This window comes from Schistocerca nitens, chromosome 9 (genome assembly GCF_023898315.1).
Source record: "Schistocerca nitens isolate TAMUIC-IGC-003100 chromosome 9, iqSchNite1.1, whole genome shotgun sequence".
NCBI classification, from domain to species: domain Eukaryota; kingdom Metazoa; phylum Arthropoda; class Insecta; order Orthoptera; family Acrididae; genus Schistocerca; species Schistocerca nitens.
In genome coordinates, this window is record NC_064622.1 from 484,592,409 (window position 1) to 484,618,531 (window position 26,123).

Genomic DNA, 26,123 nt, shown 5'->3' on the forward strand with positions numbered 1-26,123 from the left:
CTTCGAATGTTTTATAGAACATGGCTTTTAGCAAAACCAGTACGAAAATACTGCATTTTGACGTTTCAGCAAAATCTTCAATTTTGCGCTTAATTCATTCAGTACTAGAATGTGCTTGTCAGATGGAACTTTATATTTGACTACCTTGTGTTGTTAGGTTACTACATGCCAAGTTTCACCTTTGTTGTGGCATTAGTTCAGGAGATGTAAGAAGCCAAACTTCGAAAAGTTTTCGGGCCCCAATTTTTTTGGCCGATTTTACCTACAGTTTTCTGGCTCAATATGGTTCGTAAAATTATTTTCATTATTATTCTTAAGAGAACTCATAAAGTTGTACAAGATGGCCACATCTGATTTCTGTACAAAAATTATTGCCCGAAATATTACAGCTCAAAGTCGCCAAAAATTCACGCTGGTTCTGCGTGAGTCGTAATCAGCCGAGAAGTATTCAGCAGAGGGCGCGTTGGGCAGGGCAGCCCGCTCCGGTCCCGGCGCCGTCTCCGTGCGACAGACAGGCACGCAGCGCCTCAGAGCGCCAAGCAGATGGTGTGCCTCCAGCAGTCAAAGGGTTATGCCGGCAATCGCTAAAGAACTATTATTTTTATAAGGTAGCACCTGGTTTTGCAGCAGCGAAGAACAGGAGCTAGTGTACCAGGCCTTCTGCATGTGGCACTTCATATCGTACTCGGGGACACGATTTCTTCAATAAGGTCAGGTCGGTGGTTGAGAACGAGTCTGCACGTGAGGTTACATTAGACGATAGTTGCAGACGAATGAAAACAGTGGTTTAAGGTGCTGGCCACGGCGTCCTTTGGCGAGATGAATGCAGAAGTCATTGACAGTTGGTTGACTGAGACAATGAGACACGTCAGTGAATCAGTATGAGTGAGGTGGGGTCATGTACACTGCCTGTGATCACGACACAGGATCTAATAAAGGACAGGCGAGAACTAAGGCCAGGATAGGTTACTTGTAAAGAAAGGTAGAGGGAGAGGACTCTCAAGAGTGATCGTGGATAGCCCATAACCCCCAAGTTTCTTTGAAAGAATGCCCAGCTCTAGAATGACCCTAGGTCACCCCATTAAGACAGTGAATTGTACAGTTACTGTTAAGTGATTTTGTTTTTCAAGTGTTTAGCAAGTCGGTATGCTTCCTCAAGAGGGTGTGGTTTGATGAGAGCTGTTCTCAGCAGGGGATGTCGACCAACATGTGTTACAGAGCGATTTGTAATTATTTCTTCTTTGCTAGATAGACATGGTAGTAGCATGAACGGGCTACATGGCTTGTGAATTAAGAGTGTTTCCTTTACAACCGTTCATTTCTATATGATAATCTTAAGGCTTCTTCTTGCATATAGTGAGTGAGAAAACAATATCGCGTAAGCAGCAAAACACTAATTTTACAGGAGAGACAAAAAAACTGTAGAATACCTGATACGTTTCATAAGGGCACGAAATAAGCACTGTTGCTCTACAATGATATTCTGGATCGTAGCAAAAAGTGAAACAAAAAAAATAATCTTAGAAATCTTAATTACGGCAGATACGCGGAACTGTCTCGGTATTTATGGAAGAGGTTGGTTGGATGGTTTTGGGAAGGGGACCAAAGAGCGAGGTCATTTGTCCCATCGGATTAGGGAAGGAACCGTCTCGGAATTTGCCTGAAGCACGATGGCCGGAAACGCGTTTGTATCCTCGTCCTCCTGAATGCGAGTCCAGTGTGCCAACCACTGCGCACCTCGCTTGCTTATGCAGGAGAAGGAACATTATTTACGTGGAATTTGCTTGTCAGTCTCCTCTATTTTTAAAATTTTTATGCAGCGACAGCAACTGATATTGTTTATATAAGAATATACAGCCTACAGTTGCAGGTTAATTTTATCGTTTACCTAGGCTTCAACGTTAGTAATAGCGTCTTCTTCAGAACCTAGGTTTCAACGTTAGTAATAACGTCTTCTTCAGAACATAAAATATTATTTAAATGTTTGCCTAAAACATTGCCTGTTTTAGGCAAACATTTAAATAATATTTTATGTTCTGAAGAAGACGCTATTACTCACGTTGAAACCTAGGTAAACGATAAAGTTAACCTGCAACTGTAGGCTGTATATTCTTATATAAGTCTCCTCTATGATTTACCCCTTTTATGTTGTTACTGGTGCTGAAAAACAATAACACTTCACGTGAACAACTTCAGATGTACATACGTTTCACATAGATCTGATAACGTCTGTAGATTTCTTCAATAAAAAACTGCCGAACAAAGAACTAAACTGCAGCTGTCACTTGTAAAACATTAATGGAAGACGATGATCACTTGTAAGGAATGTTGTCACAATAATAATGACAATATCGCCTCTTCAGATATCATGGCATACTCGCCAGGAAGTGCAACTTCAAATCCTTTCAGCTTGCACTCGATGGAACTGTGAAATGAGTCACAGTCCATCTGAGTATGACCTTCCTCCAAATTTGTTGCGTATTCAGCACTCCTGAATTAACTGATAACCTTAAAATAGCGTTTGATAATATCACGTTTCTATTCTGATATGTGCAGCCGTCAGAGTGCAAATGAATGCAAATGCACAGGATTTTCCTTAATCGTTTTGGACAGTGTGTCCACAATACGTAAGGCATTTGATGCAACAAGTTCACCTTGTGTTTCATCGAACCAGTAACACACTGCATCGTGAGTTTGTAAATTATACATTCTATAGCTATGGACAGCCAATTTTGTTTTGTAATAAACTGCACTTTCCTCTAAATGTGGTGCATCTATCTTGTCTAGAGCCCCGTGTAAACTTGCCTGCTAAAGAGCTGTATGCGATGAAGAATTGTATGTGCTACTTCCGCATATCTTCTCCCAAGTTTTCGAGCCTGTAACTGCAACACATGTCGCACTGGTCTTCCTTGGTAAAAAATAACCTAGGATCACTCTCTTCGAAAATCAAGTTAATGGTGGCTCATCTTAAAGGTGAAACCTGTTCCTAACTACATTTTTCAGTGTGGAGTCCATACAGCTGTTGTTTGCTTTGAACAGTAGGCTCAAGAAACAGGTTGGAGGAAAGCTCCCTGCAGTAATGTGATGGCATTTTGGGAAGACAATCCAGAAATTGTTTTACAAAGCTTTTCTCATCTTTCATCTTCGTTCGTTGAATTCTGAATCAGGGCTCATACTATGAGTGGAGTTATCCAGCCAATATCTCACTGTCCAGTCTTTACTGCCAAGATTATTAAGAAACATTTTCTTGCATATTTGACATTTTCCCTTATCATTTCTCAGATAATAAACCAGCGTGCGTTTTCTCCTTGATTCACAAGTGATGTTCCCTGGACGTTTGGTTGGAATTATGTCCATAAGACTGATTACGCAAATCTTTCTCTGATCCCTTGACATCTTTTTCCAGAAAGTGTTAAAAAGTGCCTACTTTTCACCAGCAGAAATATGATGACACTTCATTTGTCATAACCGCAACCGAAACGGTTGCGGGGTTGTCGAGAAAGAAAGCGCGGCGGGACCAGACGGGAGCGGCCCGCGAACAAGCAAAACGAACAGGGAAGGATGGACACGAACAACGACGGACGACCCGCCAAGACCTAACGAACAACAACACACAAATAGCAACGGGGTCACAAGCGAAACCTCACGAATCCACAACGTCCACTCGTACACGGAAACAAAGTAATGTAAACACGCTCTCTGTAGGCGAGATGTCGATAGACTATCAGACTGCCTGCTGAGCGAGACTCAGGCGCTTAAATACATGATAGAGTACGTCGCTATTGGCCACGGGGACCACGTGCTGCACCATGGCGCCCTCACATTATAAGCGGGCCAGGAGTGGCGCGTAGCCACGGCTTACGGCACGACGGCTGGAGAGACCTCTAGTGGTAACCAAAGTCCATGCCGTCTGGCGCGGATTCGAAACCCGAGGCGCACGGTACCAGATCATTTGAGTGGATTTCTGACACATTTTTGAAGTACATAACGGACCTAATTTTCGTGTCTCTCTTGCCAGCGGCAGGCCCGGGGGGAGGCACCAATTGGGGACAGTGGCGGTAACTCGAGGACCACGTCTGTACTCAACGGAGGTAGCGGCGGAGGAGGGGGCAGCGGTTGGAGTCCTGCAGGGGCACGCAGGCGGAGCCCGTTATGATGGCAGTGCTCCAACAGTTCGACGTCTGCACCGACGTCAAACGTTGCCCATGGGCCGCGACGACCGTGGCGGGCGTCCAACACGCCTTGCTCCCGTACGCGCAGGCCCACACTGCCATGCCAGAGGTGTAACACTGAGAGGGCCGGGAGTGGGGGCGGGAGTGGGACGGCATCGGCAAATGGAGCAAGGTCCGTGGCTGTCGCCCGTGGAGGAGCTCCGCCGGACTGCGGCCGTCAGTTGGCGTGGTGCGATAGGTGCTCAAAAACAGAGTGAGGGCCAATGTGGCTGGAGACATGTGGACCGCCTTTGTCAACTTTTGTTTAAATGTGCGGACAAGCCTCTCCGCTGCGCCATTTGAGGAAGGGTGGAAAGATGGGCTATGTATATGTCTGATACTATTGGCAGAGGATGCTGTGAATTGGGAACCAGGGCCGAGAGTGTGGCCTCCGTGGTGGTGGACGCCATGCAGGCGACATATGTGTATTTGGAGTAGGCATAAAGATAAGTAACCACATGGACCCCAAAAATGGGCCTGCAAAATCAAGATGGATGCGATCCTGGCGAGGCACAGGCCAGGGTGCAAACGACTGAGGGGGCTTGCCTGGCGACGAGCACACACAGTGCACCTGCAGACCGGGCGGTCAATATCGCCATCGATGCTGGGCCAATACACGTGCCGGTAAGCCTAAACTTTTATGTGGGACGTACCCCAGTGCCCACGGAGTAACAAACTGAGCACTTGATACCGCAAATCTGGATGGATGACCAACCGATGGGCATCCAACTCCATGGCAAACAGAAGGACATTATTGAGCACGGAGAGTCTGTGGCACAGATGGCGACAAGGGCTGAAATTGGTCCGTATCCGACGATTAATATAGGAGGGCCACCCATGGACCACATAGCGGAGAACCTGTTGCAAGATAGAGTCACGCTGGGTAGCCACAGCAATTTGAGCAGCCATAAGAGGCAGAGTGTCCAGCGCATCCCAGTGGGCGGAATCAGTGTGAAAGCAGAGGACCTCCTGTTGGTCAAACGCAGGATCAGGGCCTGCTGGGAGAAGTGACAAAGCGTCCGCATTAGCGTGGTGGGCGGTAGGCTTGTACCGGATGGTGTAAGCGTAATTTCGTAAAAATAACGCCCAGCGCTGGGGCCTTTGAGCCGTCCACTCTGGAAGGTGAGAGTGAGGTCCGAAAAGCGTAACTAATTGGTCCGTCAGGAGGGTGAACGTTGCCCCAAAGAGATAGGTGTGAAATTTTTGGACGGCGAACACGATCATCAGGGCCTCCTTTTCCATCTGGAAGTAGTTCCGTTTTGCTGGGGTCAACGTCTTAGATGCATAAGCGATGGGCTGTTCGGAGTCATCGGCATTCTGATGCGAGAGGACGGCTCTAAAGCCGTACGCCGACGCATCAGCCGCCACAATCAACGGCCAGTCCAGACAGAAGGGAGTAAGACAAGTGTGGACTTCAACATAGCCTTTAAATGGAGAAAAACCTGGTCACAGACAGGAGTCCAATCAAAAGGCACCCCTTTGCGGTGCAAGTGATTGAGGGGTTGAGCAATGGAGACAGCATGAGGTAAGCTTTAAGTAATAAGTAACCTTGCCCAAAAAGACCTGGAGTTCAGATAAGTCCTTGGGATGAGGAAGGCTCTCAATGGCCACAACATTATGACGCGAAGGGCAAATGCCATCTTTGCTAAGCCAGTGGCCTAAGTATTCCACTTCCGGTTGAGAAAAACAACACTTGTCCAGCCAACAGACTGTAGAGCGTGAAATAAGGCGCTGAGGTTTTGCAAATGTTCCTGGTGGGAACGCCCAGTGACCAAGATGTCATCCAGATAATTCACACAGATTGGGATGGGCTGTGTAAGCTGCTCCAGGAACCACTGGAAAATGGCCTGCGAAGAGACACCAAATGGAAGGCGCTTGTACTTGTACAATCCAAAAGATGTATTAACAACCAAGATGTTCTGGGAATCAGCATTCAAGGGTAACTGGTGGTGTTCCTCAGCCAGGTCGATCTTAGAAAAGTACTCTCCCCTGGCAAGCTTGGTGAGAAGGTCTTCCTGTCGGGGAATAGGGTAAGTGTCTACGACTGAGCATTGACAGTAGCTCCGAAGTCCCCACACAGGCGAAGGGAACCACTGGGTTTCCATATGACCACCAGTGGTTTCGCCCAGGCACTGTATGTCACAGGCTCCGGAACGCCAGTGGCCTCGAGCCGATCAAGTTCCTGCTTGACTGCTGACTGTAAGGCCACCGGAAGGGGTCAGGCCCGGAAAAAGCAAGGCTGCACATCCGGCCGAAGTGTGATGTATGCCTGAAAATCTGAAGCACATACGAGATCCGTTTCCAACAACAACGAAAATGTGGAACACATATCGTCCAAGTCCTGAAAAGGAACAGCTGTGGAAACGACCTTAACTTCATCGGAAATTGAAAAACCAAACAGCTGAAACGCATCCAGGCAGAAATTTTCGAAGCCGAAGGATGGTCGACGACAAATAGGGTAAGGAGCCGGGGAACACGTTTGTACGTCGCCTGGACGACGAACTGTCCAAGAAGGGGAATGGAACCGTCTCCGTAGGCTACCAAATGCCGAGAGGGAGGTGACAACTCAGGAGAGCCCAGGCGGGTATACATCACTATATTAATCAGGGAGACGGTGGCCCAGTAAAAACTGACATCCTCAGTGAAAAGGCGGAGCGTGAGGAAAATCTTCCACGAGGATGGGTCACCCTGTGGGACTACCGATTGCAGAGCATGGACGGTATCTTGAGACCCAGGAGGGGCAGGACTGGAGCGAGTCGAGCGACTACGACAAACCGGTCGGGTGTGCCCCTCCTTGTTATACAGCGTGCACGTTCTCCGGCGGTGGGGACAATCAGCTCGAAAATGTGCGGTGAAGCACTGTGGGCAAGATGGAAAATGGCCGCGCGATCGGCGACGAGGGGCGACCGGAGGCGCCGATGCCATAGAGACGTCGGACAAGGAGGAGGAGTCTCGAGGCGCTGGCCTCTGTCGGCAGGGCCACGGCGGCGTGGCGAGGGCGGAACCCGTCGAGACGCATCGATCGCCACCACTTGCAGCCGCGCCATAAGAAGCTCACTACCGCCTGAGCAATTTCAAAGGAGTGTGCAATGCGGAGAATCTCTTCCAAGGACGGGTTATCGAGTTTCAACGCCGCACTGCGGACCTCAGGATAGGGAGTCAGCTGAACCACCACATCCAGGATCAGGTACTTACAATGTTGATTGGTGCACGTAAAATCGCATTGACAGCTGAGACCCTGCAAGTCCGTGACCCAGGAACAACGCAAAAATAGCAATGGGGTCACAATCGAAACCTCACGAATCCACAACGTCCACTCGTACACGCTGTCTGTAGGCGAGATGTGGATAGACTTACGCGAATACCAGACTGCCTGCTGAGCGAGAGGCAGGCGCTTAAATGCATGATAGAATACGTCACTATTGGCCGCACGTGCTCCACCGTGGCGCCCACACATTATAGACGGGCCAGGAACGCGCGCGCAGCCACAGCTTAACGGCGCGACGGCTGGAGAGACCTCTAGCGGCAATAGAGGTCCATGCCGTCTGGCGCGGATTCGAAACCCCGCGGCGCTCGGTACCACATCATTTGAGCAGATTTCTGACACATTTTTGAAGTACTCAACGGAACTAATTTTCGTGTCTCTCTTGGACTATTATGAGTAATCTTGCCACTTCGACTTCTTTTGTTTCGATATACGCTTGTCCGCGCATTGTCAGAGTTTTGTTGACGTTTTTCTTCCAATCTTCAGGGCAGGCTTTATATTTCGTCTTCCTGTCACCACAAAATCTTTGGTCTTCACTTTGAACATCCTTGTTTCCCTCATCTTCTGATAACTTATCTGAATCGTCTGGTAAAAAGTCAGCACCATCGTGTAGCAAGTACTGACGTCTCCTGTGGCAACTCTGACAGCTGTATTATTCTAAGCACTCCTGGATGCAGTCAGCGAAGTTTCCAGACTAGAAATACTTGTAAATCAACTTAAGAAGACCACAGTTGAGCTTCAAATTCAAGTCTTTGCGAGAACGACGATTACAATATCTTCAATAACACTAGTAGTCACAATAGAAATTACATGTGTCATCAGATGTAAAAAAGTAAAGTAACCAAGAACATCATATAGGAAATTAATTCTTCTTCTGTGCACGTAACTTCACTGTTACTATTGTTGTCGCCTGCTGTTCGTTCTGGATTTACATGAGAACCTACAATCAAATTAGTTATCAAAATATTTTTAGCACAAAGGACTAAAGCGCACAATAACACAAGTGGGGCGTAACAATAAGTCAATAAATTTTAGGCTTTTAGAGGATTGCTTTTAATGCGAGGTAAACAACAAAACAATTTTCTTACCACTGTCAGTCACTCTCAAGAAGGATTCTTTGCTTTCATATGCTCAGTACAGCTGAGAAACAATTTCTTCCTCACTAAAGAGATTCACCTTGTAAAACGCTGTCCATTTACGTGAACTGAAGATGGAACCAAGGAACCACTTTCGAACAGTGGAAGGTACTTAGTAAGCAATAACAATCTGCTGTGGTTGCGCGCGGTTTTGAATTTACGTGGTATTGTTTACTACGTCCAAAACAATCCACTAACGCAGTATTTCATTCTTTTGCACTACTTTTTCGCTGTGTTATATATGTGGTGTTGTTTTAGTTTACTATATTTCTAGATAATTGAAGAAACCGTCGTTGTGGCAGTAAAAGTAGATGCGCTGAGAGTCAAGAATACCATTTGACTGAAAAACGCAAAATCGATGATCTGTCAGTTATGCCACATCGTTTTCTCACTAACGATATGCGCAGACTGTTCGATTTTTTAACGATAGGGTTGTTGTTGGTGACTTAATTTCACCAACTACGGGTTGGCTGTCGATGGGCGATTACACTGTTGACGTTAGAACAGATGTTGAATATAGGAAAGTCGTGGTATCATTTTTGTTCATCATTTTAGATTCACGTAACAGAATCAAGCAATTGTGTCAGGCAACGGATGACCTTTTGTCAATGAGGACCTATTAATGATTCAGCTATGCTATTGGTACCTCGTTACCCGTGGACTGAGGTTTTCTTTTCTCATGTTAATATCTTTGTATTAACAAAATGTGTGGTTATGGGCTTCTTCTCTGACACGACATTGCGAATTTGTGCAATTGCTTGCAGCTGTCGCAGAGCGAAATGCGCTTACGTTGCAGTAGACTTAAGGACTCTTGGACCGTAATGAAAATAAGGATTAATAATTGTGTATTTGAGAGTTAGTGTCCTAAATCATTGATGTCGTTGTTTTGTCAGGATTGAATCATGTGTAACCACACAAGAAATAGAAAGATCATGACGTTCGTTTTCTATATGTTGTTTTGCTCATTATGAAATTTGAGGCAAGATTAAACTTTATTTGTGCTGATGACGTTTTCTTAATTAGATAATCAAGGTACTTGGTACCTTGATTATCGTAGAATCATATCGTAAATTATTTGTGTTTGTACTCTCGGTGGTGGAGAACTATGATATCATGGACTGAGAAGGAATGCGCATGAACACTGTATTAGCAAAATTCAGTCTCTGAATATCTGAGGTAAGATATATTTTTCGAGGGTGAGAGGCCGTATGTTGTGGACCAGTACTCATTTTGCTGTGCTTTTAGTACCTGCTGACAAGGACATTAGAGCTTCATGTTAGACAGCACAGCTCTCTAGAAAAAGTGTTAGACCCTGGCCTCTCACTGCAAGGACAGAACCTGTGCATTTTTTCTGCATACGGATTGAATGGTCAAAAGGTGCAATATTTTTCCTTTCACTTTTGTTCACTTGGAATAGATACGCATGTCTACATTTGTGCCTGTAACAATTATGTTTCTTCGGAATAGTTGTACCAGAGAGGAGGACAAATGGACACCCCGTGTTACGCTTTTTTTTCTTTTTTTTTTTTCATTGCACATCCATTCTTTATCAGATGCCCTCACTGTGTCAGGGATAATATTTATGTGATTCTTCCGTTATTGGGTTTGAAAGATGAATGCCACGGAGTGTGTTGTCTGCTCAGATGTTAGAATTAGTTTTCATAGATACTGCTTCTGCAGTCTGAAAGTTTTGCCAACTTGAGATTTCTTTCCTGACTAGCAAAGTGGAAAGAGCGACAAAGGTGAGTGGGGATCTGCTGGTTTTGGAGGCCATTGTTGGTGATGGCTCTCTCCACAACAAGTTCCAAAAGGGGCGTTTGGTCTCTGGCGCCGCTATGTCCAGCACTTGGTTGCAGAATCTGGACTGTTAACTTTTGTATGTACTTCGAGAATTAAATTTTCAACAAGGGTAACGTGTGTTAAAAAACACTATTTCGCTTGAAATACGTACTTATTTCATTTTCATGTGCTGTGTTCTCAGATTTGAGGAAGATCTTTTAGTTTATTTAATTAAATTGGGCATACGACTTGATTATACTATGGCCCTTCTGAAACAATGTGTACACTTTGCAAGCATTGTTGCATTGGACATTTGTGTGTGCTAGATTAAGTTGTGATTACCTGTGCGTGAAGTGTGCAATTATGTTAAGATTACATGCGTGTGAATTACTTTGCATGCACACGCGAAGGGGCAGCTATTGTCTCCAGGGGACCTTATGATCACTGGCTGCACGGACAGTGATACAACGCGCTTCATCCGATTCCAGTGCAGCTTAGTGACTTTTCCAAAAGTTAAACTAAGAAGCTGCACGTAAAACTGTTTGCATAGAAAGGGACTGAGCGAGAATTAAGAAACTTATTCTCGGACAGTTTCGGTCGAGAAAACGCGGAATTTGCCGTGGGACATCGTGGAGTATTCCCGATTCAGCCCCTACAGTTTCATGAGGTTCTGATAGGTGACGGCGCTCTACTTAACCTTCAAAATGGCGTCTGTAACGGGTGTGCGTTCCCGACAGAGGGTTGTCACCAGAGCATCGCAGATATTGATAGGCGCTTGCAGAACGCCCACGGACACCGGGCAGGGAACGGAAGCACAGTGAGTCGTTGGGCGAGGAGTCTGTTATCATGGCAACAACGTCGCGCAAACCTGTCCGATCTTTGCCGTGCCGGCCGGCCGCACACAGCTGCGATGGCTGCAATATTGAAACGTGTTCATCACCACAAAAATGCAAACGAACATCACCTTCTCCATGAAAACGCAACCCCTCACACAAGTCTCTGCATCCGAAGTGAGCTCAAAAAACTTCATTGCACTGTTCTTCCTCATCCACCCGTAATCCCGGATCTCGCATCTTTCGACTTCCATCTCTCTGGTCCAATGAAGGCTGCACTCTGCGGGAAGCAGTACCTGGATGATGGGGAGGTTATTGATGCAGCAAGACGTTGCCTCCGGCGTTGCCGAGTAGAGCGCTACCATGCGGCCATACAGGCCGTCCCAGTAAGGTGGCGTAAGGGTGTCGCACTGAACGGAGACTGCATTGAAAAACCTTGAATGAAACCAGCTTGCCTTCAGAAAAAAAGTGTTGCATTCCTTTGAACGCCGGTTTATATTGGTAAGACACCAACTGTATTAGGAGAAATTAATGTAGAATTTGTAATAGTCGAAAAAAATTAGTATTCGTAATAGAACAGCTTGTTTTAGTATGAATTAACGAGATAATTACCCATTTCCGGCCAAGAGTGAATCTTAGAAAGAGTAAAGTTCATGGTGTTCGAATAACCATGTTGTTTCGCACCCACTTCCAAGTATCCATTTCCGCCATGCTTAACCAGCATGACTACCATCATCAGTGTGGCGTAAATAGAAGACGTTGTGTGCGTGGCATAAGAGGGGTGTGGACAATCCTTCACTAAGTGTCTCACAATGCGTAACCTTCACTGTTTCAAGATCATTTTAGCGTTATCCGTTGCGCGAGTTAGTTCCTGATCACCAGGAGAAAGTGGTATAAAAACTATTCAGAGATTATATTCATCCGCGGCACACTTTTATTTCTTCCTTGTGAAGGGTACACAACGGACAACGGTGGATGGACCTGCCGTGGCCATACATCTGGCCAATTCACACTTGTTCAAATCTCCTATATAAGGAGTGGGGGTTTGAAGTGTCATAACTCTTTAGAAGAGATAGGGGATCCAGTATTAGAATCGGAATTTAAAAGAGCTTTGGAGGACTTACGGTCAAATAAGGCAGAAGGGATAGATAACATTCCATCAGAATTTCTAAAATCATTGGGGGAAGTGGCAGCAAAACGTCTATTCACGTTGGTGTGTAGAATATATGAGTCTGGCGACATACCATCTGACTTTCGGAAAAGCATCATCCACACAATTCCGAAGACGGCAAGAGCTGACAAGCGCGAGAATTATCGCACAATCAGCTTAACAGCTCATGCATCGAAGCTGCTTACAAGAATAATATACAGAAGAATGGAAAAGAAAACTGAGAATGCGCTAGGTGACGATCAGTTTGGCTTTAGGAAAAGTAAAGGGACGAGAGAGGCAATTCTGACGTTACGGCTAATAATGGAAGCAAGGCTAAAGAAAAATCAAGACACTTTCATAGGATTTGTCGACCTGGAAAAAGCGTTCGACAATATAAAATGGTGCAAGCCGTTCGAGATTCTGAAAAAAGTAGGGATAAGCTATAGGGAGAGACGGGTCATATACAATATGTACAACAACCAAGAGAGAATAATAAGAGTGGACGATCAAGAACGAAGTGCTCGTATTAAGAAGGGTGTAAGACAAGGCTGTAGCCTTTCGCCCCTACTCTTCAATCTGTACATCGAGGAAGCAATGATGGAAATAAAAGAAAGGTTCAGGAGTGGAACTCAAATACAAGGTGAAAGGATATCAATGATACGATTCGCTGATGACATTGCTATCCTGAGTGAAAGTGAAGAAGAATTAAATGATCTGCTGAACGGAATGAACAGTCTAATGAGTACACAGTATGGTTTGAGAGTAAATCGGAGAAAGACGAAGGTAATGAGAAGTAGTAGAAATGAGAACAGCGAGAAACTTAACATCAGGATTGATGGTCACGAAGTCAATGAAGTTAAGGAATTCTGCTACCTAGGCAGTAAAATAACCAATGACGGACGGAGCAAGGAGGACATCAAAAACAGACTCGCTATGGCAAAAAATGCATTTCTGGCCAAGAGAAGTCTACTAATATCAAATACCGACCTTAATTTGAGGAAGAAATTTCTGAGGATGTACGTCTGGAGTACAGCACTGTATGGTAGTGAAACATGGACTGTGGGAAAACCGGAACAGAAGAGAATCGAAGCATTTGAGATGTGGTGCTATAGACGAATGTTGAAAATTAGGTGGACTGATAAGGTAAGGAATGAGGAGGTTCTGCGCAGAAAAAAAAAAAAAAACGCTTTAAACTGTCAAAAAAATGAAAATTAGTCATTCATATGTGTTGTTACCAAAATTCCTATGGAACAGACCAGGATGTGTGAGGAAGAAACCCACTTGAACACAGAGTTAAGCGAATTTGTGAAAAAGACAGTACAATGGATGTTAGTACGCAAAAAACAGTACAATAGATCCTACAGCGGAGGAAGGTGGCACAAGAGTTTAAAAAATAGAAAAGATTGATTAGTTCAGATCTTAGCAAAGCCGCTTAGCAATGGAAATACCTAAAATTAAATAAACAGCTGAAAATCGGTCTCGCCAAGAGGATGGCGTTATGGATGACACGGAAAAACATTTAGGAGAAGCTGGATGTATACGTTTCCTCGATACGAGAATAAATACCCAACTGAACTCAACGAGAAAGTAAGAAAACAATTAAAACAACTGATGACAAAATTTCTACTCAAAACGGACATATTGTCTTTTGGGTCCACAAACAAAGCAAAAGAATTCACAGCAATGTCAGGATGGCAATGCAAAATCATCTAAGAGATGGATGTGTCCATTTCCTAGGTCTTGGATAAAGTTTAGAAAACCTAGACATAGGCAACGACGATCGTGTTGACGAACTGTGGAAAGAAATTTAATTCATGCACCTCGAAGTAAGATAAGTAAAAAAAAATCTTGAAATTGTTGAACACCTGCATGTCTCAATTTGACGAAGATAATGCGTCTAGCATATGTAAGCACATCATCAGAGATAACAATAGCAATACGTGTGCTACCAGTGGACAAAGCCAAGTCAATGCAGCCCCTGTAGCGCATGCTGGGAGGGTATACAATGTTTCCCTGTGTATATCACGGAGGAAAATATACTCAAATATCCACCATTTACCAAATTTTCACTGGGATGACGTGAAATACAACCAGCTGTATTCATTTGCAGGTATCTTAGACAGTAGCTACAATAACATCAAGATAAGTTCACAGCAGGATACGTGCAGGGAGACTCAGCATTATGTGGTACTGATGCACTGGAAAAAAATATCCGGTTTACGATGACATCGAGAGAGTAATTTTGGCAGAGCACTCGTCAAAAGGGCCAACGACCTTACCGCAGTGGTAACACCGGTTCCAGACAGATCACCGAAGTCAAGCGCTGTCGGGCTGGGATATTACTTGGATGGGTGACTATCCGATCTGCCGAGCGCTGTTGGCAAGCAGGGTACACTCAGCCCTTGTGAGGCAAACTGAGGAGCTACTTGATTGGGAAATAGCGGCTCCGGTCTCGGAAACTGACATACGGCCGGGAGAGCAGTGTGCTGACCACATGCCCCTCCATATCTGTATCCGGTGACGCCTATGGTCTGAGGATGACACGGTGGCCGGTCGGTATCGTTAAGCCTTCATGGCCTGTTCGGGAGGAGTTTAGTTACTCGTCAAAAGGACATCACAGGAAATAGCATAAGGAAGCCTTAGCTTTACCATGTACAACAATTAGCAAGGCACTCAGTGAGGTTGCTTTGAGAAATATTTGAACAAGACATAGGATGCTTATTGAGATGAGGAAATGGCATCCAATGATGTGTTAAAAATATTAAACGGAAAACTACCAATGATTATCAAACAAAAATGAATGATCATGCATAATCACGATGTAGACAAATAATTTATCCGCAATCAATACGATAGAATTATTGGAGGAGGATAGGCAAGGCAATGCAACGGACAAGCAAAACGGACTGTGCTTAATCGAAAATTCAGGAGAATGAGACACCACCGATGCATGAAGACACGCGCAGTGAACGACAAAGAACAATAACAATGAAAAACAGAACTCTCATAAATCAAACAATGCGTGATGGAGAAGAACTGAATGGGCATTATAACCTCGGTTATAATAGTAAGAATATTCACTACTAGAAAAACAAAACTAAAACACTATACCACATTGATACGACAAGGATATTTATATGAATGTGAATGCCTAATGACTATAAGATGGATATGATAGACGTCCATGAATTATGGATTATTAAAAAAAATAATAGGTGCACTATGGATTCCAGATGGTTGGAATATGAGAAGAAATGAGATCTATAAAAATATACAGATCATATCAGAAGTAATGGCTAACTAAAGATTAATCTTTTTTTTTTGGAGACCTCTACCAAATGAATGAGAACAGGTTAGCGAAGTAAATATTCTTGTATTTCTGGAAGAAGAAGTCAACAATTGCAAGGATTGCAGAAATAAGGAAATAACATCAAAGCACGGGAAATACCACATTGCTCTTTTTTAATACTGAAATACTAAATTAGGTTTTCAATACAGAAGAAATAAGAACATGGACGAAAGAAAGGAAAAGACAACACGGGAAGAAAATGCCGGAGTACTGCAAAAATAGGAAAGAACAAAGGAGGTGCAATTGAAGCTATTACGAGATCCTAGTTGGTCGATACAAAATAAAAAATAAGAACAGGAATAACAATCAGAGCTGAGGTTCAGATGAAGCTACTGATCACAATCCACAGGAAAACTGATTCATACCAAACAAGTTAAGTGTAGCATCTCGTAGGTCACTGTTAAATCTTTAATAATATTCACTAGATAGCCCCTAGCAGTTTACTGTAGGTCACTATTTTTTCTTTGGTATTGACTAGATAGCCCCTAGCAGGAAGCACCAGAGCTAGCTTCTACCATACATTTTTATTGTTTTTCAGTGACCTTTCTGCCAGCTAGAGTGTAGCTGTTAACCTTGTGTGGCAGTAGGTTTCCTTGTTTCGTATAGTAAATCACATATTAGCTAGATGGATAGGGAATGTGTCTGTTGTGTGGAGATGCAGGAGGAGTCGGGCACAGTCCAAACGCAGCTGGAAGCTTTGTTGGCCATAGTAAACAGGCTGCAAAGTGCCACCTTGAGGTGCGGTGGGGATGGGGTACTTGGGGCAGCCTCTGCTGTATTAGATGTGAAAGGAGGGGAGGGGGGGGGGGGGGGAAGGATGTCACAGCCGGCCACAGGTGTGACTGAGCCAGCCGGCCCACTCTCAGTGTGGGAGGCAGACTATGTCGAGGTCTCGAGCCTCAAGGCAAAGGCTGCATGGGGGACGCAGGCTCCTGCCAAAGCCCATGCACATTGCTAATAGATTCAGTGTGCTATCTGATGCTGAGGGGGGGGGGGGGGGGGACCGCTGAGCCAGATCAGAATGCACCTTCTGCCAGGATAGTGGCCGCTCCTTCAGCAAGGTCCAGACAGCCATGTGGGGATAGGGATTTGTTAGTTATTGGAGCTCCAATGTTAGGTGAGTCATGGAGCCCCTCAGGAACATAGCAGCTAGGGAAGAAGTCCATCGTTCACTTGGCGCGCTTGCTGGGGGGGGGGGGGGTTGTCTGGGATGTAGAAGAGGCTCTTCCGGCGGCTACGGAGTGTGTGGGGTGCAGCCAGTTTCAGACTGTTGCATATGTCGGCGCCAACGATGCCAGTCGTCAGGATTCCGAGGAAATCCTTGGGTCCTTTCGATGGCTAGCTAAATTGGCGAAGGCGTCTTCCATCTCTCGTGGAGTGGAAGCCAGGCTGACGATTTGCAGCGTCATACCCAGGGTGGACCAGGGTCCTATGGTTTGGAGTCGAGAACCTAAACCAGAGGCTACATCGACTCTGTGACTTAAATGGTAGATTCCTCGACCTACGCTATCGGGTGGAAGGTTGTAGGACGCTTCTCGATAGATCAGGGGTGCATTACACACAGGAAGCAACTACATGTGCAGCACTGTACTTGTGGCGTGCATATGGGTTTTTTTTAGATTAGGTTCCTCCCCACAGGAAACAAACCGTTGGCCTGAAAAATTACCAGTTCATGACACTGATGTGGATGTGCCAACTGTACAAATTGTTAGTTCGCCTAAACAGGTCATTCCAAAGGATTCAAGTATGCTAAATCTCATGTTAGTAAATTGCCGAAGTGTCTGTAGCAAGATCCCCGCGTTTCTCACCGAAATAAACAGTAGTAATGCCAATATTGTATTAGGTACCAAAAGCTGGTTGAAACCAGACATAAATAGCAGTGAAATTTTGAACTCGGATCGGACAGGACTGATGCTATGGGAGTTGGTGTGTTCATTGCAGTTAAAAGCTGTTTAAACCCAATTGAGATTGATACTGGGTCGGACTGTGAAATAGTCTGGATAAAGCTGGCAATCAGACAAGGCGTGACCATTGTATTAGGATGTTTTTATAGACAACCAGCATCCGCAACAAACGTCGCAGAACGTTTCAGAGAGTGTCTTGAGTACATTGGAAATAAATATTCCAAATTATCCACTATTTATACGTGGAGACTTTAATCTGGCGTCCTCTGACTGGGAAAATTACACGTTTATCACAGAGGGCAGAAGCAAAGACTCGTGTGAAGTTATTCTAGGAGCGATCTCAACAGACAACCTTGAGCAATTATTTAGAAAACCAACTGTAGTCATACACTACTTGGATTTATTACACCAGAAAAAGAATGTATCAAACTGCTTATGGAAGAACAACACAGGGACCCACTCCTGCAATTGATAGTCTGTGGTATATTCACGTGGGCATCTATGAGTCTAGTGGAGCTCCTGCTAGGTACCATGATGGCCATGAACTATTGTACAATGGCTGAAGACCACTTGCACCCCTTCATGACGATCTTGTTTCAAGACAGCACTGTCATTTTTCAAGAAGATAATGCACGACGTCCAAGGAAAGTAGTGTGATAGAGTGGTTCGAGGAACACAGTGGCCCCCAGCTGGCCAGATCTGAACCCACTCGAACACACCTGGACTGTGACTGAACATAGCATCAGAGCTCATTGTCCCTCTCCACAGCATTTATAGGAATTAGGTGACTTGTGTGAATAGATGTGGTGCCAACTCTCTCCATGCTACAGTGTGTCGCCAGTGTTATCCGTGCCAAAGGCGGACACAACGGCTATTAGGTAGGTGGTCATAATGTTCTGACTGATCAGTGTAACTGACCTTTATTATTTGTAAAATTAGGTATTCCTTGAAAAAAAAATGTGTTGGTGTTTTACCTTCAGTTTAGTGTTTCTCTTGGTGGAATGCAATAAGTCAACAACACAATACGAAGTGTACAATTCAGGTGGGTATTGATATCTCTAGTTAGATACAAATAACTTTGTGCATATACATAGTCATAAAAAAAAATTTATCCTTTCATATTTAATTATTCATACTATACAAATTGGAATTGATGCTGAAACATTTTATTTAAATTTTTGTAAATTCATTTTTTAATTGTTTCCAAGATGTACCAGTGATTATTATCAGCAAGTTGTAAACTCTTCGATTTTATGTTACACATCTGTCCATAAGCGGTGTGGACACACTTGGCAGGACTGTGATGTGAAATTTACAGTCTTAGCGGAAGGGCTATTTATATGCAGCCACTGTGTTTTGTAATACTGCTAAACGCAAAGTATCTTTTGATCTTTTGGTAATAGCACAGAGAGCGCATATATTGGTGAATATACACTACTGGCCATTAAAATTGCTACACCACGAAGATGACGTGCTACAGACGCGAAATTTAACCGACAGGCAGAAGATGCTGTGATATGCAAATGATTGGCTTTTCAGAGCATTCACACAAGGCTGGAGCCGGTGGTGACACCTACAATGTGCTGACATGAGGAAAGTTTCCAACCGATTACTCATACACAAACAGCAGTTGACCGACGTTGCCTGGTGAAACGTTGTTGTGATGCCGCGTGTAAGGAGGAGAAATGCGTACCAGCACGTTTACGACTTTGATAAAGGTCGGATTGTAGCCTATCGCGATTGCGGTTTATCGTATCGTGACATTGCTGCTCGCGTTGGTTGAGATCCAATGACTGTTAGCAGAATATGGAATCAAATGGTTCAAATGGCTCTGAGCACTATGGGACTCAACTGCTGTGGTCATCAGTCCCCTAGAACTTAGAACTACTTAAACCTAACTAACCTAAGGACATCACACACACCCATCCCCGACGCAGGATTCGAACCTGCGACCGTAGCAGCAGCGCGGCTCCGGACTGGAGCGCCTAGAACCGCACGGCCACCGAGGCCGGCGAATATGGAATCGGTGGGTTCAAGAGGGTAATACGGAACGCCGATCTCGATCCCAACGGCCTCGTATCACTAACAGTCGAGATGATAGGCATCTTATCCGCATAGCTGTAACGGATCGTGCAGCCACGTCTCGATCCCTGTGTCAACAGATGGGGACGTTTGCAAGACAACAACCATCTGCACGAACAGTTCGACGACGTTTGCAGCAGCATGGACTATCAGCTCGGAGACCATGGCTGCGGTTATCCTTGATGCTGCATCAAGGGTGTACTCAACGACAAATCTGTGTGCATGAATGGCAAAACGTCATTTTTTCGGATGAATCCAGGTTCTGTTTACAGCATCATGATGGTCGCATTCGTGTTTGGCGACATCGCGGTGAACGCACATTGGAAGCGTGTATTCGTCATCGCCATACTGCGTATCACCCGGCGTGATGGTATGGGGTGCCATTGGTTACACGTCTCGGTCACCTCTTGTTCGCATTGACGGCACTTTGAACTGTGGACGTTACATTTCAGATGTGTTACGACCCGTGGCTCTAACCTTCATTCGATCCCTGCAAAACCCTACATGCACGACTGCATGTTGCAGGTTCAGTACGGGCCTTTCTGGATACAGAAAAAGTTAGACTGCTGCCCTGGCCAGCACATTCTCCAGATCTCTCACCAATTGAAAACGACTGGTCAATGATGGCCGAGCAACTGGCTCGTCACAATACGCCAGTCATTACTCTCGATGAACTGTGGTATCGTGTTGAAGCTGCATGGGCAGCGGTACCTGTACACGACATCCAAGCTCTGTTTCACTTAATGCCCAGGCGTATCAAGGCCGTTATTACGGACAGAGGTGGTTGTTCTGGGTACTGATTTCTCAGGATCTATGCACCCAAATTGCGTGAAAATGTAATCACATGTCAGTTCTAGTATAATATATTTGTCCAATGAATACCCGTTAATCATCTGCATTTCTTCTTGGTGTAGCAATTTTAACGGCCAGTGGTGTAATTGTCTCATAGTTCAGAAACTTTTATATCTTGAGTAACCATTGTAATGATTCTGAATACGACTAACATTTGATCAGTGAATGTTTCATTGTAGGAGAAATATGATCCTAGCCCAACATGATATCTCACGGAAGGGAACAAGAAAAGGAATATTTTACGACTCTAGATGTGGATGAGGGATTCTATGCAACTTACATAAAGTAAATGATCAACTTCCTGTTATAAGTCAGATCACTAAACATTAAGCAATGAAGGCCGCTATTACATTGGACAGGCGTTCTGCGACACTTCACAAAGATTCCTAGACTGTGGTGGATTGGAGTTCCAAGTTTCAAAGTTACTAATACAAGTTCGCATGACCACCATTCTTATGAGTGATTGTCCGTCACTAAATACATACTTATCTAATAGTTATCAACGAGACGAGTTCTAATTAGATACACATTTTCCATACACAGCCTTGATCATTTCCGCTCAGCAATAAATTAAAGCTTTGGAAGTTTCTCCCTGCCATGACTTTTCCTAAGAGAAGAACAAAAACGGGAGGTAAGAGACATGACGACAGTAGTCATGTGCAGATTTCAGTCCATGTGTGTGGAATGCAGCATTTAAACATCTTAATTTCCGCATATTACACGTAAGTATGGGGGGGGGGGGGGGCTGATTGCTTTCCGTTTTAACCTCACGCATCTCTTGTGACAAGGACGCCTCACTCTTTGAATGAAACGGGGGATTATAGTCTGCCGTACGATGTTTTATCCTGCCCCTATCAGCAGAAATGGTATTTGCTAATAATGGTTCTATTAAAAGAAAGTGTTATTTATTTTTGTATTAACTTACTGATGTCACCACTGTAGCACAGGCTGTAAATGTGCGACTATGTAATCACAATGTGTACTAAGATTAAGAGTTATACATAGGAAAATGAAATAATATTTGTCTACATACAAACAAAAAGTTAACATAATCTTCTGTTGGAGGTTAATTAATTATAATTATCGCCGTGTCATTAATACTAGGTAAGTTTATTGACATGATATTTCATGACTAAATCTATTTGTCTGACATGGCGTTGACAACTGATTTGAGTAACAATGAAAGATGTTACTCACGTACATTGCAGGGCACCGAAAATATCGGCAATGCGTCTGGTTCATTATGGTCATATTTGTGAATCTGTCTTACATATTCCGATTGATCTCAAAATTTACTCACCTTTTTGACAAGAAATCTGAGAAGTCCCATTCTGAAAAATTAAAAAAAGATAATGATGTATTACATACTTCCTTCCACGGTACGTTTACATATCTAGGCTAAGCAGTAAAGGATATTGGTAATTTTGTATAATATGCGTGAAGCAAAAGTCGTAACAATTTTGTGTAGCAGACGCTGTCGGTGTCCTTGAAGTTATTATGCTTCTGGAAAAACATGTGTAACAACAAATTCCACCCTGTGTCCGCTGTTTAGTACCCATGTTGTAGTTCAGTGATTCCCGCAATCTAAGTGCTGTGACGAAATACCACATGGTAACAGATGTTCCAGTAGTGCAATCTAATGCAAATGGTCAGCGAAGTAAGAGACACCATTTGTGGCTCTAGCAAGCCATAAACATCAACACTGTATCGCTACTAATTTCGCTGTACTCGCTACAGTATGTTGACGTACATGCAGTTCGAAGGTCACCTGTTGACTTTGTTTGCTTAGCCCTGAGTTATACTCAGTATTCAAATGGCATAAGGAACTGATGTGTTCCGGATGTGGATTCCAACCCAGTATCTATTGCCAACGCCCTCTAAGCAAGCCTTTCGTGCCTAACCCAGACCAGAACACGGCACCGATCGTCGTTGCTGTATCGCTGTCTATCATAAGGGACATGAAATATCTAACTTTTGCCCAGGATCAGTTTGTCGTCTCCTAACACAGGATAGAGATGAGACAGAGAGTTTGAGGTCAGTCTGTAACTTCCGAGGGGTGAGGAGCAATTGCAGAAAGGCAAATTCCGAGTTAAGGCAGGCTGATGACTGGGATCAGCACCAAATCAGCATCTACGAGAGATGCAGATTCTGCGACTCGACGGGATGCATGCAGCAGGAGACTCGTGGAATTCATGGGTCTGATTAACACTGTTTACTAGCGATCACACTAAGTACTACACTGAAGGCTAATTTCTAAACATTAGAAAAAGCAAATGACGCAGTTGGTTGCACAACAGAAGACAGTGTCAGAGTCCATGTGGCTGAGCGCTAACAGAAGTAGCGAACACTGGCAGTACGTTAAGTACAAACATGAGAGCAGCATTCCAAGTGAGAGAAACAGATGTTGGCCACGAGCGTCACGGCTCTACAGCGACCTCCCCTCTGAATACCAAAGCGTGGGTCTTTATAGAATCGTGACGCCGCACTATTACTGCCCTCCTATAGTCGCTGGCACTTCATAAACTTCGGCCGATCTGGCGAGACGCTCTGCACCTCCAAGGCGCCTCTGACCAACCACATATAGATTCCTCCCCTTCTCCTACTCGGTAAGTAGCGGTATTTCAGGACTTCAACAAACTCCAAGTTTGACAGTAACAGCTTTCAGCTGAAAGCTAAACCCACTGACACTGCTGTTATGGCCCGCAACAACGATGTTTTACGTCACTTGGCCCCGCCGTCAGTCGTTTGGTGAGTGGGAAATGTTGTAGTAGCACCGCAACCTGTGTTAAGTCGCTGACGTTGCAGTTCTCAGCAGAAAGTATCAAGCTTGCTGTCTCTGCTAAGACGTGCCCTTTCGTGGCCACTGTCTACTGTAAGCCTTACAACAGCGTCTAGGAGATGGATGGAATTACTTCACTCTGAAGTGGAACTTTCCCTCTAGACAGCACTTCAGACCGGCTACAGTTTGCAGGGCTCTAGTGTACGTATTTAGCTCCAGTATCCTAAACGCTACCACGTTTTCCTGCTCTCTACATTTGTGTCTCTGATTTCCTATCTTTGAGTGCCCATGATGGCTCCTAACAGCCTTAAGCGTAACAACGTACAAGTCAGTATAGCGCCAATATATGAGAAGTTACCAGGACTCCATTTCCAGTTATCACAGACGTCGAAATTTCTTGAAGAGGACAGAGATTCTTCCTCATCACTTATTGTTCTTGTAAAAGATGCTGAATATACGAGGGCGGTTCAGAAAGTAACCTCCGATTGGTCACAGTGCGGGTTGTGGGGGGAGTAGCGACGCCAACTGTGTGTTCACGCACTCAACAGGTCAGTCGGCATCAAGCCGTGGTCGAGTGAACGTCGTACCTGCGCTAGTTTAGTTTTTGTGGCAGTTTGAAATGTGTGCTGCAATAGAAAACCCCGCCAAATGTGAAGTGCGTGCTGTCATAAGGTTTTTTACAGCCAAAGGATATTCTGCAGCAGCTATTCATCGTGAGCTTTGTGCCGTGTACGGACCAAGAGTTATGAGTGAAGGAGTTGTCCGTGAATGGGTACGTTTATTTAAAAGTGGACGAGAAAACGTTCATGATGAAGAGAGGAGTGATAGACCATCATTGGTGACTGACGAACTCGTTCAGACAGTTGATGCAAAAGTTCGTGAAAATCGACGTTTCTCAATGTCGGAGTTGCCTACTGGTTTTCCACAGATTTCTAAGACTCTCTTGTACGAGATAGTGACAGCAAGATTGGGTTACCGTAAGTTCTGTGCACGATGGGTGCCCAAAATTCTTACCGACCACCACGAAACTCAAAGAATGGCCTCTGCATTAGACTTTCTGTCACGTTATGAGGACGAAGGAGAACCATTGTTAAACAGAATCGTGACCGGTGACGAAACCTGGATTAAGTACGTGAACCCTGAGACAAAAGAACAATCAAAGATGTGGGCACATTCAAATTCGCCTACCAAACCAAGAAAAGCCTCGCAAGATTTTTCTGCCAGAAAACTGATGGCAACGGTGTTTTGGGATGCCAAAGGGGTGTTGTTGGTTGAATTCATGGAACGTGGTACGACCATTAAACAAGACGTGTACTGTGAAACAATAAAAAAGTTACGACGGGCTATACAGAACAAACGCCGTGGTATGCTGACTTCCGGTATCGTTTTTTTGCACGATAACGCCCGTCCTCACTCTGCTCGCAGAACAACGGCCCTTCTTGAGTCCTTCAAGTGGGACGTTATCAACCATCCACCTTACAGCCCAGACCTGGCGCCAAGTGATTATCACCTCTTCATGCATTTGAAGAAATGGCTCGGGTCACAGCGGTTTGATGACGACGAAGAGCTCAAAGATGCGGTCACAGGCTGGCTCCAGGCACAAGCGGGTGATTTTTATGCAGAAGGAATTTCAAAGCTTGTGAAGAGATACGATAAGTGCCTCAATCGCTATGGAGACTATGTAGAAAAATAGTGCAAAGATGTAGTTGTAAGATGTATATATTAAAATATTTTTACTTAACTTGGTGTATTTTTTTAAATCAACCGGAGGTTACTTTCTGAACGGCCCTCGTAGTTTCATCAACAAATAACAATGTGTTGACATCTTTAGACTTGAAATTATGTGATGTGTGTTTTCTATTGCATAGATATTCGAACCTAGGACCTAACCGGATAGTTATATAAGCTTAACCAACTGTCAGATATTGTGACAAAATAAAACACCTACAGCCGTTCTTACGACTTTATTTTATTTTGTTGCAACCAGTTTTAAAGCTTCAATGCGTCATCTTCAGGCTGATTTTGATGCGGTACGGTTTGATATGGACCCTACCCACATAATCTTACATGCCAGCACTACAACCATCAACTGCCAACTGCAGTTGGTTGGAGTGTTGACACGTAAGATTACCTGCGTATCCAGTAATGCTGGCAACTGATGTGACATATATGTAGGGACCATATCAACCCGTACCACATCAACAACAGCCTGAAGATGACGCATTGAAGCTTTGAAACTGGTTGTAACAAAATAAAATAAAGTCATAAGAACGGCTGTAGGTGTCTTATTTTGTCACAATATTAAACGGCCGTCGTCCCAGAGACCTCCTGCCGAAGGACGGACATACAAAAACTGTCAGATACGGCATTATTTCATTTGCAATGGTATATTTGAACTGGAAATGGCGAGGCGAAAAATTTTTGTTTCATCAGGATTCAAACACAACACTTTAGTTTTCTAGTCATGAATAGAAGTTGAATACCAGTTTTTTTCACCACCAGTGAGGGGGGCACATGTTTCAACCGCGAATAACGTGATGAAAAGTAGAATGCTGAGCAACAGTATCACCGACAGCCATTCTCGTCCTCCACACTGACGGCCGACACCACAAAAACGCCGCTTCACCAGACATAGGGAGGCCGACACGGACATCGATTTGAAGCAGAAGGAAATCAACCGAGGGCACAGCGCAGCACGGTGCAAGTCTGACCATAATGGCACAGGAGCTCCAAGAGGGCACCCGTGAAAACGTATCGTCCTATGAAAAGAGCGCCCACTTGAG

General features: G+C 44.5%; 1 protein-coding gene across 1 annotated transcript in view; it reads right to left on the minus strand.

The window, feature by feature from the left end:
* LOC126203793 (uncharacterized) overlaps nt 1–26,123 on the minus strand; it is a 155,160-nt gene that overhangs the window by 88,172 nt on the left and 40,865 nt on the right. Inside the window, exon 3 of the mRNA XM_049938162.1 lies at nt 21,862–21,892. Within this exon, the coding sequence (XP_049794119.1) occupies nt 21,862–21,892 (31 nt within the window). The remainder of the gene's footprint in view (nt 1–21,861; nt 21,893–26,123) is intronic.